Here is a 19,931-nt window from a genome sequence, read left to right as displayed (position 1 = left end):
GCCTACAAGGCTTAGGTGGGAAAGAATCAAAAATTGTAGCAATGGATCTCCATAAGTATCTCTTGGAGACTCCACACATTAAAAAGACTAGCATGTGCAAAGATTTGTGGGGGATCATAGACAAAATGTATGATACATGTATAGAAGAAAGATTCAATTGAAACAAATACTACATGGTGCATGGAGAGGCAATAAAGGCATTAGTGATTATCTTGCAAAATCGATAAATGTGCTTGTAGATTATGATGACTTGATTTTGATTACTTTGAATGGATTAGGGCTTGATACATCTATTTTAGTATGTGGTGGTTTGATACATGATTTTGAGGAAGTTATTCCCTCTTGTTAAATAACTGAAGAGATCAAATTTTGTTTCAATGCCTCTAGTAGCAAGGAGACACGAGAGAGTATTTTCTACCACCAACATGGTTGTGGTAATGTATCGAGAGGTAGAGGTTTCATGTATGGTATAGAATATGTATACTCTTGTGGACAAGGCTCTTTTGGATTTTATGCCTAGAGGAAAGGGGACAACACAAGTTCATGATTAAGCATGTGCTACTCAATCACATAGAGATGGAACATGTCATTATTGTGGGCAATTTGGGCACTTTGAAAGGAAACATTTCCACAAACAATGTAACTCATTTAGAGGAAAGTAAGGATGCAGTATAACCATAATGCAGGAGGATATGAAAGTAGTGGATATGTACAAAGAGGAGGATCATCCTCTAGAGAACACTTATTTGCTATGGAGCACATATTGGGTAGCATGACTTGCCCTTCTCATGATGATGACTACTTTTTGGATTCGGTTGCCACTAATTACATCATACACATGTAGAGTAGTTTGATTCTAAATAGAATATTAAAAATGATGAATACATCGTCAACACTATATGTCCTCTTTAATAAATTTGGTTGCTTTAGTGAGGAGTGGCAGACGTGGCAAATTGATAGCTAGAGGTTGTAAAAAGGGCATGTTGTTTGCTTGGTCCATTCTTCAAAGATCTATGAATGCTGAAAAAGAACACGATCAAGAAAGTGATGTGGAATCATAGCATAGGAGAATTGGCCACACGAATCTTTTGAGGCTTTAAAAAATGCAAACAAAGCACATAGTTTATGGTTTATCGTAGTTTGGGTATATGAACTTTGACCATGTATGTGAGGCTTTTCAACTTAGCAATCTAGACTACCATTTCCAAAGAGGGGGAGAGTATGTATGTTTTTTTTGGAAATGGTTCATTTAGATATTTGGGGACAATCTCAAAATGTCTCATTGAGTGGTAATTCAAGATATTACATCACTTTCATTGAGAATTTCAATAAGATGACTTGGCTGTATTTCATATAATATAAAAATGAAGCCTTTGAGAAGTTTTTGGAGTTCAAAGCAATGGTAAAAAAGAATTTTAGCACGCATGAAAAATCTTTGAGGTCAGACAATGGTGGAAGAGTATATTTCCCATGGGCTTAATGACTATGAATGGCAATGTCATAAGAAGGCAAGTCACATACAATCCACAATAAAGTAGTGTTGCAGAGAGAAAGAATTGGATCGCAATTGAAGTTGCAAGGATATTAATTGAGACATACCAAACCAAGCAAGTAGCATTTCCAATCGTAAGTTCTAAGCAACACCACCTAGATCACATGAAACATGTGGGATTAGTCAGTCAGATTGCTTCTAGATCAGTTGGCTTGACCCAACGAAGATTGACATGGGTTTCCTAGTGACTCAACTAAGGTCACATATTCAATTGTCTAATATCGAACTAAGAGAGCCACTTGTGTGATCAATCAAAACTTGAAGCAATCAAGCACTACACAAAGTTCAATGAGAGTGAGAAATGAGGGGGAGTGATTGAACACAACATTGACCATCTCGCAAAATGTGTTTCAAAACCCACACCATTCAAGCACCCTAACTGCAAGATGGAAACTTAGTCTCTCATAGGCCTTATCAATGTCCTCTTTTATGAGCCAATATCTCTCCTATAATTCCATCACATGGCCAATCACAGACAATAAGTTGAGGATAGCTCGTGGATCTCCCGAGAGTGAACAAAGTCATACTTTGCTAGATGTAGCATTCTTGGTACCCCTTACTTAATTCTCATTTTGAAATCTTTGTAATGAACTTTATAGGCCACATTCAGCATTGTGAGAGGCTTGTAGTGGCTTGTAGATTTCCTTTCTCACATTTCAAGACCAATCTAACCCACCCTTGATTTTCTCTGACAAACATTGCTCCCTTATCCCTGAAACTATTTGGCATGTTATAAAGATTAGTTCCACAAACATCCTAAATGGTTTCAAATACCTTAGAGGAAACCCCATTCAATCTCGACACCTTCTCTATTTTCATCTTCCGTACAAACATAGTTTGGTTTTTCTTTACTAAAAGACCATTCTATAGAGAGAGAAATCTCACAAATCAGAAATGCCTTCATAGACCCCTAAAATATAGTAAGCTTGGCCTTATAATCTTCCATCAATTCTAGTTGCACACCAATATTTTAGGATAGAAGTTATAGAAACCTTCTAAAAATACTTTTCTCATATTTTAGTTACACCCCATTCTTATCCTCAATAATGAGAATGTTGTCCTTCCTTTAGTTGGTCTTGAGGGATTGAAAGAAGGTTTTGTGGGAAGATTCCCCCAAGATCATGTTCCTAGCTTAACTTTGCAATTGGAACTCTATCTGTTTGTTGACCCACAATATGATTTTAAGTGTTTTGCAAGAGGAAAAGTAGAAAAGCATCCCCAGGATTTAGAAGAAGAAATTTGAGAGTATAGCTTGTAAATACTTGAACTACAGCAAAGACATGTCTACCCAACGCAGCCTTATGTTGCCCATGTTTCTCATCATGCTCAATGATGGCCTAAATGCCAACCTCCCATCTCTTAAAGAGGCCCAAATTAAGGCACTAAGCTTTTTTCCAAACACATCTCAATTCTTTAACAAACTTTTTGTCTTGTAAAAAATATGGATTGAGCTTTAAAAGGATAGGGGGCCTTACAAGTCTCTCTCACACAAATTAACCAGAATAGAAACTCATATGATACATGATAATCGCCAACTACTGAGTATCAAAGGTCATGTGATATCAAGTCATCATTTGCACATGCAAACACCTTATCAAGCATTGCACCTTTCCATCTCTCCCCAACATGATTATTATGCCATGTAAGTCGAAACGTTGATCAGATTAGTAAGACCCTTTTTTTATATTGAGTATCTTCCAAGCATGTCTCTCATCTTCAATCATTTCCCCAAACACGTGTAATTTGTCCCTTCAATCATATGTTATATTCCACACAAGATAGTGGTTGGACTTTCTAGCTTACTAGTTAACCACTACTAGCATTCGTGGCACCCCTACCTCAATAATCAATGACATAAACAAAGACAATATCAATCTTCTCACCATCAACACAAGGTGTATTGCTATTACTCTACCATTTTCATCTTGGAAATTTGGCTTGGGCTACAGTTCTATTTTTGCTACCAAGACACTTGTGCCCCTTTCCTCCTTGCACATGCACTAAGAAAGCAAGAGTAGCCATTATATGATAGCTTGAAATCAACACGTCTTGGTCTTGGTGGCAACAAGCCCAATAAACCATATTCATCCCTTTTCTCCTAGGCACAATACAAACGCTTGCACTTGCTTAGTGTCATCTTATATATGAGGTGGCACAATGCTACTAGCATGAGTAACAAAAAACATGTAAAAAACAGTATGCAAAAAGTGATTTGAAGCTTCAATTTTTTGTGGAAGGATGGAAAAGCCACAAGGGAGGAAACTCCCCAATGGTTGATTGACTTGGGATTCCGTATTATTAAGCCATGTACCGATTCCAAATACTTAGGCTTTGCACTTGGATCAGGAGTGCCAATTCAATGAAGGGTTGTTTAGCTATTACGAAAGATGGAAGGCTAAGTTTCAATAAGTGGGGAAGAGAAGTGTTTGGGCTTGCCAATGAACTCATAATAACCAAATATGTACTCTTCTATTGCCTTTCTGCTACCCTTTAAATAGAAAAAGTTAGGCGATTGAACCAAGCCCATACTCTCCTACTATTGAATATGTTCTACCCTTTGAGTTGCTAAGGAACTTTATCCGATCACTTGGGGATCAAGAAGAATTCCATATTGTGAGTTGGAAATAGGTTATTAGCTCTAAGGAGGAAGGATAGGAAGGATTCGAGAGATAGTGGGAAAAAGCGCAAAGGTTGTGAGTTCAATAAAGTGCAACTCATCACTGAACTAGAATTATAAAGGCATGAATACCCACCCAATACCACTTTACACAGAATCAAGTGGGAAGGACTAAAATGGGAAGAGAAACATTTTTGTACTTCACATACTGAAGCCTAAAACATAACTAATGTGGGAAAATCAGAGAGAAGTATCAAGGGAAGCGAAGTGGGCTAAAACACAAATAATGTATAAACTTGGAAAAAGTATTGAGAGAAGCTAGGTAGTCTAAAATGCATCTTTATTGCCAATGATCTAATTACAAGTGTTACCAATCAAAGTAGTCCTAAATCTTTACCTCTTCAAATATAAAGTTTTCCATGCACTATTGCAAAAGGACGCACAAGGATGAGAAGACCTATGGAATAGAGATAGGGTGGATTTCAACTGTATTAGCACATTACAAGAGGTGATGAGTAGAAAGGAGGCATGGCCCACTTCCAAGCACCTATATGGAGATGAGCCTTGAGGAATTGGGTCATCTATAAAGTGAATCCTTGTGTTAAATTTAAGAAAGAGTGAATGTTTGGTTAAAAGAGAATAGAACTTGTGTTAAACTTACGAAAGAGTGAATGTTTGGTTAAAAGAGAATAGAACTGATTAACAAGCACCAAAGGGCTTCAAAAAAGTACTACCCAAATGATATCATAGCAACCTAGAAAAAGAGGGCTAAATCATTTCATAAGAGCACACATGCCCGCAAGTTCAATATCTTTCTTTCAAGGGCAAAATAAGAGCTCCCAAAGCAAATTCTCTTCAATGTGTACTATCATAGGGCTAAGGAATTATTGGGAGACAAGGTGGTGAAAGGCCTTTCAAAAAGTTCAAAAGGACAATGAATAGTGCAAGTTCACATACCACAATGGTATAGGGCATACAAGGAAAGAAGCTGAGATGGTTACTTCCCTCAAAGAAAATGTGAATATTACTATACATTTACAACAAACATGCTCAACACTCTCATCTATTTTTTGAAACAATCTCTTATGTAAAGTTTAAACCCTAAATATGTGCACATTTCCATGCGGTAAACAAAGAATCTAGTCACATAACCACCAAATGTACATCAAATTAATATTGTTTTTTGTAAAGCAATGAGTTTGTTAAGGTGCCAAGGCCCCCATATGGGTGAGGCAAATTAAGACAGCTATCCCTGGGAATCAAACTCAGCCTGAAGTCGCACTCTACGCTGACGTAAAACAGCTCAACTTAGGCCATTGGCAACAAATTAATATTGCTATTAGGCTCATTACTCTTCCTAGTGGATGAGATTCTCCTCTCATTTTTATTTTTATGTATTATTATGCCAACCCTCCAATCTACCAAATACATTAATATTCACTACTCTCTATTGGCCTCAATGACGTGTGCTAAATAAGGGCATGCAGTGCCTATGCCTCCCTGTGTCGCAGTCTCTCTCACGTCTAGAGCAACTTTTGTCGGCTCTACAACTTTCACCACTTAAGAATATCATATTGCCACTGTTTAACAGAAAGAGCGGAGGTCACTTCGGAGTTCAAAATGTGAAGGATTGGAATGGCATCACACATCGATTAGCAAACTTGGTACAGTTCTTTGGTTTAAGACTCAAGCACAAGCACTAATAGCCTGCATCTCCAGATATGCATAGACCAAAACATATAAGAGGACCCTCAAACGCTCATGGTAAATTGATGAAGCCTTGCCCAAAAAGGCTCAGAGGTACAGTAGTTCATCCATTTTTTTGACATGCTTCCCTCAATAATAAACATGAGGATATCTATCATACAACCGAAGTGGAAAAGAATTGATTGGCCTTTGATAGAGGGAGGGACCGAGGGAGGGAGGGAGAGAAGCTAGAATACACAACACAGAATAGCTATGTCTTCTGGAATATCATGATGTAGTGTGTAAGTCTCCTTTCTGTTGTTTGAAGCAAGGAAACATGTTTTGATCCCGCTTCAAGAAAAAATGACTGAAACAGCCAGGGTATTCTGTACATCAAAACGCTATTAAAAAATGATGGGGATCGGTGCTGATTGAGATAATTGTCAGCATACCCCTGTATTCCATCTGATTCATTCGGCCAGCCTTCGCCTTCATAGATATGATTGGCAGCACTTGGGAGCAAGGGTCTGATTACCCGTTGCACCTGGACTGGATTCATTGGAATCATTCCCATATGTAGACAAGAAGATTGGAGGCCAATAATGAGGTTAGACCTTCTCGTGCAATATGTGATTCTGCCCAGCCTGGAACATCAATATTCTGCTTCTGGAGGAAACTTTAGCAAAGCGAGCACCTAGAGTCACTAGCCCCCCACACATAAAAAAGACCATTGCAAATAACAACTTCCTTGACCCTAGGATGGTCGAGTACCACCAGTCGTTTCCTTTCTCCACTGTTAAGACCTTTTTGAACAACACCTGCATTAACAAGCAGTAAGTAATTGATTTGCTCCAGACTTAAAATACATATTTCAGCCAAAAGACAGATGCAGAAGAATTCACATAATGCCCCACACATCAGCGTCATTATATGCTCCAAACTCTCAAGATTGTGTTCTTTCTCTGATTACAAAGTTCGGTTGTATTCACAAATATCCAGCAGAGAGAGATCAACAACAGGAAAAATCTCCAAACAAAAACATCAGTTTGTTCAACAGTTTTTTGCACTTGCGACACTGACAAAAAAAATTTGAGCTTTCCAGCGAAACATGAAAATGAGGTGTGGAAGAGCAAAGATGTGATGGTTTGGCAATTCATGAAAAACTCAAAGAATAAATTGCACCTTCCGTGTTGGGCTTTGTGACTCCTCAATTTGACTTTTGGAGTAGAGCTGTTGAGCATAAGCATAAAGCTCAAGGTCAAGATTGTTCATCTTCCTAATTGTTTCAAGAGTGGCCTCTGCAACTTGGTGACGAGCCTGACCAATCAGTCAAACAAGGAGGCTTTGCTGTCAGCATTAGAAAGGTCAACTACTCCCACAATATTAAAGATCTGAAAAAACAAATTTAACTTTAGTCATGCCAACTGTTCACTTGCCCCAACTTTATGACTATTTTCTTATCTTAAATTTCTTGGCTTTCACGTGATAGATGTAAGGCCTGCAAACTCTGGAGCAAGCATCCAGGATCTATGGTCAATGGTTGCAAAAACAAGTCAATAGATGAATGCTTGCCTCAGTTGAAAAATTTATGGGTAATGCATTCCGCAAAGAGAATATACGGCGTTGCACTTGAGTGTCTCGAAGACGACCAGCACAACTTTCATACTTCTCTATGAGGCCATATACAGTGACCTGTGAACAGGTGATCAGGCCAGCTACATTAGAATGAAGTCAATCATGCTGTTTATCAACCAATCAAAGAAGACATAACTTACATTAGAAGTTGAAAGATCTTGAGTGGAAGTTTTAGAAGGTAGCTGCATCAAATTAGCGACACTCAGCAAAATATGAACAGAAACAGCCCAAATATAAAACAAGCATGAATTGTGCAACCAGCTGGTGTGCAGGAAGGCATCTAAACCTCAGAAATCTGATTCTCAGCAGTAACACCGGAGATCTTCTGATACTCTGGTGACTTCACGAGTCCAAGCACTGGTTCTGCAAGCGACACCAACAAAAAACCATTGCATTTTCTGTCAATGGAGCATTGCTTCTTATTTTTAACATGCTAAAAGCTGCTTAAAGCTTGACAACAAGCTGGCAAACAAGAAAGTATGATTCCATTATGAGCCATGTTCACTCAAAGCATTGACTGCCCTCACAACCCAGCATCCAAATCAAGCTCTGACATTCCTCCCTTCAGACCACATTTCCTTATTGAACATTGGAGAATACAACGTATTGCTAAGGACTTAAATGCTACTATCAAAACCATTTAGTTGCGAAAACTTGTACACATGAAATAACTGTCTTAGATATTGAGTAATCCTATGTGAATGTTAAATTTAAATAGCCACCTTTCAGTGCTGAGGGACCAGAATTCTGGAGTCCGACTCTTGTGGATGTGTTGGTGGGGTATCCAAGTGGATATAATTGGCCTCCAATCATGTTGGCAAACAATACAGCAGTATCTTTGTGCTTCTCAGTGAGTCCCACAAAAATCATCCTCTCAACTCTTCTCTGTTTCAGGGAAGATCCATCAGCAAAAGATTAACATCAATTATCAATTGTCTCCAATCACTTTTAAAAAGTTACCTTGGCAACAGTAAGAACATGGTGGCCAAGATCTGGATGACTAATGACACATTTCCGAAGATTATCAGCTCCTTTGAGGTAAGAATTGCTGGTGAGCCCAGCCACCTGAAAACCAAAGATAATAGAAGTTAAAACAAATGGTTTGCATTCTCCTTTATAGCTACTAGAACAAAACCTGCAACCTCTCAGAAAACCCACAAACTAATGGCTTCAAAGTAATCACACAAGATTCTAAATCCCCTCTTACTATTTGTTCCTAGAGCTTAAGAGAGTAAAACTATCCACCGTCATCTCATGACAATCTTCTCACAACAAATACACATGAATAACATTAGTCTAAAGGATCAAGATTGTTTGTCTAAATCATGTTTTGGCAATCTTCAAAGTCCAAACCTTCAAACTGATACGTCATTGAGAAGATTTTATAGGCCATAGGATTTTGCTCCCTTTCAAATAAACTCTTCTGAATATGTAGGCTTGAGACCTAAACACTAGTTTCCATGTTTCATACATAAAATTTCAAAAGACTTTTAGAGGCATAAAAGGCCTAATACATCTTGTACAGATGCATGTTCCAGTCACACATGCCAAAGGTGATGACCTAGGGGTTAACACTAGGGCTCATAATTGTGAGGTTGTGTGTTCAAGTCCTACTAGGTGCATCACTTGGTCGGACACCTATGTTCACCTCAAGTCTGGACTGTTGCCCACGCAAACTCTCAATTGGTCCTCCCATTGGTAGGATCACCAAGGAGGAGGGTTCGAATGTGATCAAGCTCCATTGTTTATTCAGCATGCAGGCTATCCTATCTACACACATAGGAAAAATGCCAAGGTGGCTCTTGCCCGCTCTCTCAGCAAATATTTGGAAGGGAGGCACCACCTTGGTGGCTGTTCAGGTGCATTTGTATTATTTCCAAGAAAAACAGTCCCTATGGCACTGGATGAACGTGAAACTTACCTAGTTTCTTTAGCAGAGTCCCAATGACACCAGGTGAAGAGGAAAATTACCTGATATGTGGCACCATTGTGAAGTAGATTCGTGACTAACGGCTGCTGGATAAATTCATGTAAAGGCATTACATAAGCACTAGCATTGTAGTGGGTAACATCACTAACAGGAGGTGCTACTTCTCCAGATCGCCTAGATGCTTGCTGAAATGGCAAAAAGGAATTCAGAAAAATTTCAGCAGTCTGGGCATGGAATTTATTGGACACAGCCTGTACATGTCATGCACACAGAATTGATATAAATGCTTTACAGGTAAAAGGCAAAAACACACAAGAACAGCAATAGAAAAGTTCACAATAGAGAATGCACAGGTAAAACTTATTCATATGAAACTTGACTTGTGGATGGATAGGTAAAACTTATTAAAATGAATCTTGACTTACACGGCTCACAAGATCATCACGCATCCATGGGACAAGCTCGCTCCATGGCCAGATATTTAATGTACTTGAGCCGGGATTTTTTACAATTCTTGAAAGTGAATTTTTCCTCTTTGAATTCCGAGCCAAGAACCTTGAGGCTACCTCAACAGAAAACTCATAAGCACTAAAGACACGATCTACAGGATGCCGCATGTTGGTAACCACAGATGTTGACTCTGATGGAAGCTTGGCCAGGACACTATAATCGTCATGAGTGACCAACAATTTGCAGTGCTGGCTGTCGTGAAAACCTCGACAAAAATCCAAAACCAAAATCAGAAGTTGAACAGTCAGCTTTACAAATTTGAATGCATACTATCATGTATTAACTCAAGGCTGACATCTTAACAGAAAACCTAGATTAACCAGATCACACTCATGATTTGAAGAGGTTTGATCTTTCAATGCATACCCCATAAATACACACAGATTTCCATAGAACTTCCATTGTTAAAATCGCAATTAACACAACTTGTATAATTTTGTTTGCAGGTGTTATCTTTGTGAAGCATAATTGATTATATTATCGTTCAACCTAATACAGTTCTATGACACAGGTCAATTTTGTGATTTTACTTGCCTGTAATAATTATTATTTTTGATCATGAGCCTCACTTTTCCTGAGGCTGGGACCTACATCTTAAATACATCCCTATATAAAGTAACCATCAACACTCAACACAACTCAACAATCACCAAGGTCAGCCAAAACTAACCAAGACAAAATCTTTTTAAAGGAAACAACACTCGGTCTTGTAGAGGAATGAGTTGCCAGCCATAATTCACGAGAAGCTAAAGTTGGCACAAAGAAGTGGGACCTCTAAATCAAAGTTGAAATTATTTTTTTAGAAACTTTCTTTCAAGTTCTTTGTCCCTCTGAGATGATGTCATAATTTCTTTCTATAAGCTTGCTACGGCTTTTTGCAAAAGCTTTCCTTTTAACTTCACATTTCTATAAGTAGCTTCTGTTAAAGGGCACAGACAAACCTCCCTCTGGCAAACCATTGTTCTGAATTAGATAGAGTATAAAACTGTCCAGAAGGCATGGTGAATTCAAGAACAACCATAATAAGTGAGGAGCTGTTTCACTTTCCTTAAAAACTTTCATTTCAAGTTCTTCACCCCTCTCAGATATGTTATAATGAATGCATTTCTACAATCTTCCTAAGGCTTTTGCAAAAGCCCACCTTTCAACTTTGCATTTCTAGAACAGACAAACCTCGGTCTGGGAAACCACTGTTCTGAACTAACGGAGTACATAACATGTGCAGAAGGGGTGTGAATTCAAGAATGAACATAATACGTGAGGGGTTGTTTCTCTAGCCTTGCCAATCTTTTTGAAGCAAGGCGCGTACTTGAAAGCAAAACTTCAATTAGGCATTGCCACAAAACATTTTGAAGCTTAAGCTGAAGTTTGTTCCAATTTACTTTTCCCATCATTAACATCATAAGTTAATTGTGACATTATCTCCAGGTTGTCAAAATTACCACACACAGAGTCATCATCAATCCATTAACATAAGTGCTGATTTTAAACCACAACCACATTCAAAAGCTCCTCCATTCATTAAACATTGAACTGCCACTCACCTACCATGTGGATTATTACACAGCACACAGGCTTAAGGCTGTGAGTCATGTTTAAACTTTAATTAATGCCACCAGCCCTAAAAAGTTATGTTTTCTTTAAAAAATGCATTGACCAGTAAAATGAGCACCTTTTCCGGCCATTATATCCCGTAGTGCTGACTATGACATCTCCATGAGTCAGCCCAAATTGTCTGAGTGCATGTCCATGTGTGGCTACATGCTTGCTGTCCAAGCCCCCTATAATTGCAGATTTTGGATGTTGAGTGCCATACTCAGCCAACAACTGCTGTGTTTTTCATTATTTCAGCTTGCCTACATGCTGCTCAATACATTGCTGCAGCACTAGGTCCAGTTGCTGCTGTGTTTCATTCATCACACCAAGGGGATCTTCAATCTATAAAGTTTATAGTTAAGTGCTGATTTTACACCTGAATCAAATTCAAAACATTGGGCCACATTCAACTACCATGTGGATCATTATACACCACACACAGACCAAAGGGTCTAAGGCATGTTTTATCATTTAAAACTGTCATGACCAGCAAAATGACCATCTTTTCCCTAAAACATATGCTATAATACTGTCCATTCCTCACATGTATCTAAACTACAACAATCCAATGGTGCTCAGATTGTTGAGCTACCAAAACTTGCCTCTAAATTATCCCATTTTTCTCACATTTTTAGGCTCATTAAAACAACTGCAAAAAAGCAGTTTAGCCATTTTGTATGACACACTAGAGAGTTCTAGAGCACTAGATATTCTTCTAGCTCTGGCCCAACTATACTCCTCTTATCTTCACTCTAGACTCTGTCAAGAGCTACACATCAATCAGAGTATTCAGCTAGTGAGGCTGACCACCTCTCCACTCAGGGAGGACAAACCACATTTGGGACAACTAGCAAACCCTCATCTTCATCACAGCCAGGCCCAATGTTAAGTTCCTATAATCCATTTGATCAGAGGGCCAGAACCCCTCTATTTCCGCCATTGTGTAGGATCGGATTTGTAAGACACCATGGAGATCATGCATGACTGATACCTGTATGTTAATGTTCATAGAGGAGGCTCTAGAGGCAAATGTGCATCTTTAGGTATTCCTATTACATTACCTTCTACTTCATTTGAGCATGTTGTTGGTGCTAATCATTCTTAATTCCCCTCCGCACCAAACCCCCCCCCCCCCCCCCAAAAAAAAGAGCATTCAAGAGCCATAGGCACATGAAATTTGCACCTTAGCACTCCATTGCTAGGAATGCCACCCATACACAACATACCTCACACCTACCCCACAATTGAGCATGCCTGCCTCTCCTAGGATTGTTGTGTTGGGTATACCTCTCACGCCCCTTGGACATCTCCCCATATCCACTCAAAAGCTAGGATATCCATCCTTTGCTTGTGGTGCATTTTTCCTCATACCATGGACCATTCCAACATAGGGATATCCATCCTCTCTTTATCGTATGCCTATCCACCCTCCTTGGGCTACTCATACAATAACCATGTCTATGCCTAGTCAATCTAGTCACACATTTGGATCCACTATGCACACTCGCCAATACATGGTGGGCACCTTGTGGCAAAACCCCAAATGCATCCAACCCCCACCCTCCTCACTACTTAGCACTCGCATCCCAATTGCTACAGCCAAGAATGCCTTTTGTGGCAAGACTCATTTTAATAGGTTGAACTCCACAACTTGATCGAACCTCATGCAACAAGTGCTGGAGTGTCAAGGTCTTTGGGACCTAACAATTGGCTACTACCCAAGATTCACTCACACCTTCAACACTTTTCCCTTGAATCCAACTATTAAAGTCATCTTATCGATGCCTAAGCGGCAAGGAATCAAACTCAATATATCAATCTCCATCATGGCATCATGACCGGCAACTCTTCTCCATTAAGGAAGGGGATAATCTAAAAGTCAAGTTGGCCGAATAGAGACAACCACCTCACTACTTAGCACTCGGATCCCAATTGCTACAACCAAGAATGCCTTTTGTGACAAGACTCGTTTAACAAGTCAAACTCCACAACTTGGCCGAACCTCATGCCACAAGTGCCGAAGTGTCAGGGTCTTTGGAACCTAGCAGTTGACCAAACCACTGCCTCCATAGCACACCCAATTGTCAACCGTTAATGAGTTTGAATGTCAATTCTTGTATTACACCAAGGCTACATGACCAAGTCAACAAAAAGACCTCCTCCACATTGCCTACTTCAAAGAGAGCTCTACTATCCTCTCCTTCCAAGGGGAAGTCCACAGGAGGCAAGAACTCTCAAGAAGCGGAGGAAAGTCATAAAGAGTGTGACACCCCTTCTTCAAATGGAACTCAAGATATTAAACCCATTTGGCAACACTTGCCTTGAAAAATAGATATTATATTCACTACCACCTTATGTAGACAAGGAACGTTGTAACAAGTCCCAAGGTTTTCCACCTAGATCATCTCCACAACAAACCATGACTACATCCACAAGCAATACTCCCCTTGGGCAGCCAAGGGGGGTCTCCTCTAGCAACTACACCTACTACCCCTATTCCTCCTAGTACCCAACCAACTTAGTGGTGAACCACTAGATATGTGCCATTTGGACACCCCCCTCAATCAACATCTTTTAGGACAACTGAAGGTATCATCTACAACTCTCGTGCACCAACCAGATTGGACTTCACACCACAAGCTCCTCTACCCACTCTTTCAAAGACTTTTGATGCTACCATAGTCCAATTAGTTTATCCCCCTCATCATAATTTCCCTTGCCAGAGACTCGTTGAAGAATGTGCACACTGGTGCCCACACTCTTAGACTAGCACCTTCTAAGATCCTTAAGGTACACTAGGCTAGTACTTCCTTAGACTAGTCTAGCATTTATACTACTCATACACTACTCTTAGCTCCTAAGGCTATTCATGTCAAGCCCATTGGCTACTTGACAAGCTACATACCTTAAGTACTTTCTTTTTCTTCCATTGCACACATGCATGACTTATGTCCAAAGCAACAAAAGTACAAAGGGAGGGACTTTTGAAGGTATAGACCCAATTACATGCTACTATAAATATAGCCAAATGGAGTGCTCTTTGCCACAAGTCATATTCATCTTTGTTGAGACTAAGAAAGAAGCTAATGTATTGGAGAACTACTTATATGTGATGCAATCAAAGGCTACATCAATCCTAAGGCTTAATTAATAATAAAATTTATGTCTATTTTGTTGGAAACACAAACCATTGGTCAGAGGTTAAACCTTTGGTCTTAGAAAAATCATAAACTTCTAGCTTGGTATATAAATCTTCATTTTATGATATGAAAGTTCATTTAGCTATTCAAAGTGTTAAGCTAGTTGATTTTGGCCAAAGCCAATTCCTTTCAGGGACATCTGCCCAAGGCAAGGATGCTAAAGAGATCCATATGGAACTGCATCCACTATCAAAATATGATCACTCCAATCTCTTCTAATACTTACATGTTGGGTTTTGTGTTTTGGAGAATGACTCTCATTGCAGATTTACACCAATCCTAATTGTACTAGAGGCACAATTAGTTAGGCAATCTTGGGCAGCTCCATGATCTCTCTCAATTGATCCTACCTCATTGAGCGGAACATACATGAGCACTCCATCACTCACCAAAGATGGATATCAAACAACGCACAACAATCTATAAAACAAAAAAATATAAGATGTGCCCAACGAAAGAATGACATGGCAACTACCTTTGATTATGACAACAAAAAACAACCTTCCTTCTCAGATAGGGTGGTAAATAACATGATTAAGCACTAATTATAGCAAGCATAAAATTCACATCAATACAAATGTAACCACTTAACCTTGGACAATGAACTATTGGCCCAAAAACTAGCACCCCTTGCGATATATCTTTATCTTGAAATGCAATCTAGATAGAATACAATGAGATTCCCTAAATCTCCTTTGCCTCTCCAATTGCCTCTTGCTATCATAAATGACCAGCAAGCCTTCAAGCCAATTTGCGGCTTGTTTTGCTCCGGACTAGCCTTCAATTGTGCTCCTTGGGTGACAAATTCAGCCCCAAATGTTTGTTGGCTGAATGGTCACTTAAATCTCCTAAAATTGCCCCAATTTCAATGTCTGAAATTCAAGTCTCTAGGCTTTCAATATCTGAGCACGTTTCCCAAGGTAGCTATCAAACCCTAACTTTTATCGTAAACTAGGACTTGCAAGATAGATACTCAAAATCTCCATCTCCAACGGCTGATTTTGCTAGAAATTGCTGAGGAAGGATGAGAATAGGCTAGAGGATGAGAGAGAATGCTGAAGAGAGAAAATTCAAACTTACATCGTGAGGAAATGGAAGAAATCACCTACCATTGCCTTGTCTAGACAACCATAAAGGCTATCTCCTCTACTGCAACACCCCAAATATGATGTTCCTTGGCTGAAACAGCCCTCAAACTACTGTCATCCACTACTGTAGTCTCTTCTGTGAATATCACCAACTCTTGAAGGGTCTCCTCTTAACTGGAAACTATTGCAATAGCAATGGGAGCCCTCTCTCTCTCTCTCTCTCTCTCTCTCTCTCTCTCTCCATAGTAGGTAATTGTATTAATTACGAAAAAAGTACAAGATTGCAAGATTACAAGATGCAGGCTGATACTAGAGCATCGTGCACAAAAAGAATACAAAGTCACAGCAAAGAAACAAAGGAGATTGCCATATACCAAGAAACTAAATACTCCCGAGGGAGAAGGTCAACATACTAGATAAGATCTAACTACCAATGCAGAAGACCCTTGATTCTCGCACTATGTCCTTGAACACTTGCAATTGAATCAAATATGAAAGCCTTTCGAGTGATCCAATTATACCAACAACCCCAAAATCTGAAAAAAGAAAACATAAGCTTCATGTGTTGTTGTGGCGGGGTGGAATATTTTGGCCGAGCAAAAACCCAATCAAAGGGGGCACAGTATTGGACCAGCCACAGTTCTCCAAATATCCGATAAGAAAGTCCAAATTTCCTTGGCTAAAGGACAAGAGATAAATCAATGACATTCAATATTCAACGCTTCAAAAGAGCCAACTCTCTCTCTCTCTCTCTCTCTCTCTCTCTCTCTCTCTCTCTCTCTCTCTCTCTGAGAGCTTGCACAAGGCTAGAATGACCCTCTCTCTCTCTCTCTCTCTCTCTCTCTCTCTCTCTCTCTCTCCCCTAGCCACAATAACGTTTTTTCCACTTGCGTGGGCAAGATTTGCCAAAAGTGATAATCTTCCAAAAGAATTTCCAACCTTATTAAATTAATTTTCAAACTTGAATTCTGAAAATTAATTTAACAATTATTTATGGTTCAAAAAAATAATCCAAATGGCCAATAATTAAACTGGCTAGACCAATTAATCAGCCAAGTGATCCTTAGCATTCACTAGCCTGAAGCTAGCATTAATTAATTAATCGATGTCAATTAGCTAGTGTCACCACTAACACTAATGGCTAATTAAATGTTCTAGACCAATTTTTTAACACTAGATACCACCTAGCACCTATCAAGCATAACTTGTTACATCTTTTGCCAATGTCATCCATTGATCACCGGGGTACTAAGGTCTCACTGTCACTTAACTGACTTGCATTTCACATGTGTGCCTCACAGTGCACAATTAAATAATGCTAAAGCTAAGCATTAAAAATACAAATCCTCTTGATAACATCAGCAGTGACAACTGCAGGACATCAAAATGCAATCTTTTTACTAGTCATTGCCCGTAGCAAAGGCTATATTTGCAGTAGTGCAGGCCTGGACAGCAGTGTTGGTGATGAATCAGCAACACTTTCATCCCCAAAATCTTCCGTTTCCATTGTCAAATTATTCTTATGCTGCCAGATTAGAAATTTTATAGGTACATTAGGGTTATCAAGAAAATAGGAAACCCGTTACTCTGGCAGCTGTGGAAAAACACCCCAGCAAATCTGAATGCAGCAATCCAGATAACTCTAGTACAAGTCCTCTGGTGTCAGGACAAGTCCATCATAAATGTTATACTATCTCCTTAGAGCAATTACATTGGCAATAATGTGCTGCTTGTGTCTCTTGTCAGCTGCTCTTGGCACTATTGATGCCATTTTCTCTAATGGACTTTGGATTACATTAACCGTCCGATCCAGTCAAACTTCCATGGGTGCATCTATCATCCTTACAAACAGCAAAGAGGGAGAGCCTGACAGAGCTCAAGATAGATTGCATTTGTCCATCTGATAGAACATACTCTGAAGAACTTGCTACTGCACCATAGCTGAGTGCTGATCATACTTGTAGCTGTGATGATAGGCCAGCTCACAGCAAGACAAGACAAATTACTGCCCACCTTAGGTAGATCAAAGGCCTAAAATGGATAGACCACACCTCAATACATCACTGTTTTGTATGAGTATGCATTCACTGATTCACACTCTGAGATGGCATGCTAGGCATTCACCACAAATCTCGCAAATAACCGACAGAAGGCCTCATCTATACTGATGAAACCAATATGTCACGCATGATTAAGGGAAAACTTGCCAGTAAAAGGAGGAAGATAAAAGTGTTGCCAATACAAAACCAGATTTTAAAATTATGTAATCGCATCAGACAGACAATCTTTCTTCGTTGATAACTGGACAAAAAGGTTGAACAACAACACTTGGTCTGAAATATCCCGTGTTTTTATGATAACACGAAACGCTGGCAATGATTGGTTCACGAAGTACATTGAGATGTCGTCCGATTTAAGCTCATACCTTGAATTGAAGCGAAGCTTGTCATAGGACCTGTCACAGTGCTGTTCTGGCGGGTAGAGATTACGAAGCAAGCTGCAAAGTATCAACAACAAAAAATCAGATGGGGAAGGCAGTCAACAGGAGCTTCTCCGAGAGATTGGCAAGCTACCATTGATGATAAGTTCGTCCTCCAGTCCTAGGAACGTGCAGGAAAAACAGAAGTTCCTTCAAGGAACGTCGATCCCCATGTTGATGTCTAGCGAGGTCCTCCAGGGCGTCCTGAGCCCAGTTATGCAGAGCCGAATCGCATTTTTCATGATCCCAGGCAAGGCTCGCAGAGAACACGGTAGAACCTGTCGAAAAGTGGAAATCCAACTTTGACAAGCTCAAAAAGACTTTGATATGCTCCGAACGGGAAAGAAAATTCGTTGATATGCTGCAAAAGCCTTTGATATTCTCTAAAAAGGCAGGAGAAGCTCAGACCTGAAGCGAGAATGAAGAGCAGGAGGAGGATCAGCGGAGATGACATCTTCTGTGAGGGATGGAGTCCAAGGAGTACGTTGTTGTGCCGCGGACGACGGAGGAGGAGGAAGGAGGACTGTGAGGGAATGAAGGAAGGGACAAAACTCTGTAGAGGCAAGCCTAAAATGACCTATGGAGACCGAGGAGGAGGAGGACTGTGAGACAATGAAGGAAGGGACAAAACTCCTCGAGGCAAGCCTAAAATGAGCTATGGAAGCCCTGTGTTAGGGTTCTAGGGAAGGGGAGAGAAGAGAGGGGGAGTATTCAGGCGAGCATACGGAAGCCATTGAGAACGGGAAGAGGGGAGAGGGGGGAGGGGGAGAGGAGGAGAAGAGAGAGGGGGAGGAGGGGGCGGAGGGGGCAGGTCGGCGGAGGCCGAGCCCCGACGGAAGAATACACAATAAGCCTTTTTCTCGCGCGCCCGTCATCCCGAAAAGAAAAATCAAAGGTAATAATCCTCCTTTTTTTTTTCTTTTTCCATAATTCCAATTTTCGTGATTTTCCTCAGCGCCAAAAACGAGAAATAAAAATCAGCAGCCGCCGGCGCAAAAGGCATTTAGTTGACTTGTCTCTGCCCTAATATGTCTTTGGCCCACTCATCAGGAAACACGCATAATCAAGCGCTTTGTGCACCGTTTACAGGCCTACCGTAAATTGATCCTTCTCAAACTTTTGACATATAATGCCTCTACCCATGCCTATACGCTTTTCATTACAAAAGATTTGTTCGATCTCCCCTAGACAGCCCTTTCATGTATAATGCTTCTACCAATGACAATATACTTTTTATTACAAAAAGATTGCTCCATCTCACCTCGAAAAAAACACGTTTCAAGTTTCTTTAATTTCTCTATATCCTACTCGCCTATCACTATATAAATCCACATACTATATGCATACATGTAATAAGATGTTGATCACATATGTAAATTCATGATGCAAACTTTCATATCCGATAGAGAATTGTAAATGTTTCATAGAGAAAGGGAGTTGTAATGTAGTTAGGATGGAAGTTAATCTTGGAATAAACACTCTCTCCTCACTATTGATCCATATTATTATCTATGCTTCAACGACCTTGTTGTTAAATGCCTTGCACATAAGTCTAGTACCATTGCATAAATCTTTGGAAGGATTCAAATTCCTAAGTAACATTATCGAAGCATTTATTTTTTGTAGCAAGACATGGGG

General features: G+C 39.8%; 1 protein-coding gene across 2 annotated transcripts; it reads right to left on the bottom strand.

The window, feature by feature from the left end:
• Positions 1–5,909: 5,909 nt before the first annotated feature.
• Positions 5,910–19,069, bottom strand: LOC148013440 (protein-tyrosine sulfotransferase-like). Of its 2 annotated transcripts, XM_087667452.1 has the most exons (12): positions 18,702–19,069; positions 18,388–18,571; positions 18,240–18,311; positions 9,846–10,122; positions 9,462–9,605; positions 8,451–8,555; positions 8,213–8,375; positions 7,777–7,853; positions 7,631–7,672; positions 7,428–7,547; positions 7,038–7,172; positions 5,910–6,673 (listed from the first exon to the last, which is right to left on the bottom strand). In XM_087667452.1, exons 1-12 carry the CDS (start codon positions 18,745–18,747, stop codon positions 6,464–6,466), a joined length of 1,575 nt encoding a protein of 524 aa, XP_087523578.1. In that variant the 5' UTR covers positions 18,748–19,069; the 3' UTR covers positions 5,910–6,463. The 2 variants fall into 2 exon arrangements, with proteins under 2 accessions (XP_087523578.1, XP_087523579.1); XM_087667453.1 differs by lacking the exon at positions 18,702–19,069 and having other exon boundaries at positions 9,846–10,135; positions 18,388–18,527.
• Between the last annotated feature and the right edge of the window lie 862 nt (positions 19,070–19,931).

Source organism: Lygodium microphyllum, chromosome 26, assembly GCF_053477565.2.
Source record: "Lygodium microphyllum isolate KBCC chromosome 26, Lygodium_microphyllum_v1.1.10, whole genome shotgun sequence".
NCBI lineage: Eukaryota > Viridiplantae > Streptophyta > Polypodiopsida > Schizaeales > Lygodiaceae > Lygodium > Lygodium microphyllum.
This window is presented reverse-complemented; position numbering and strand designations above follow the sequence as displayed.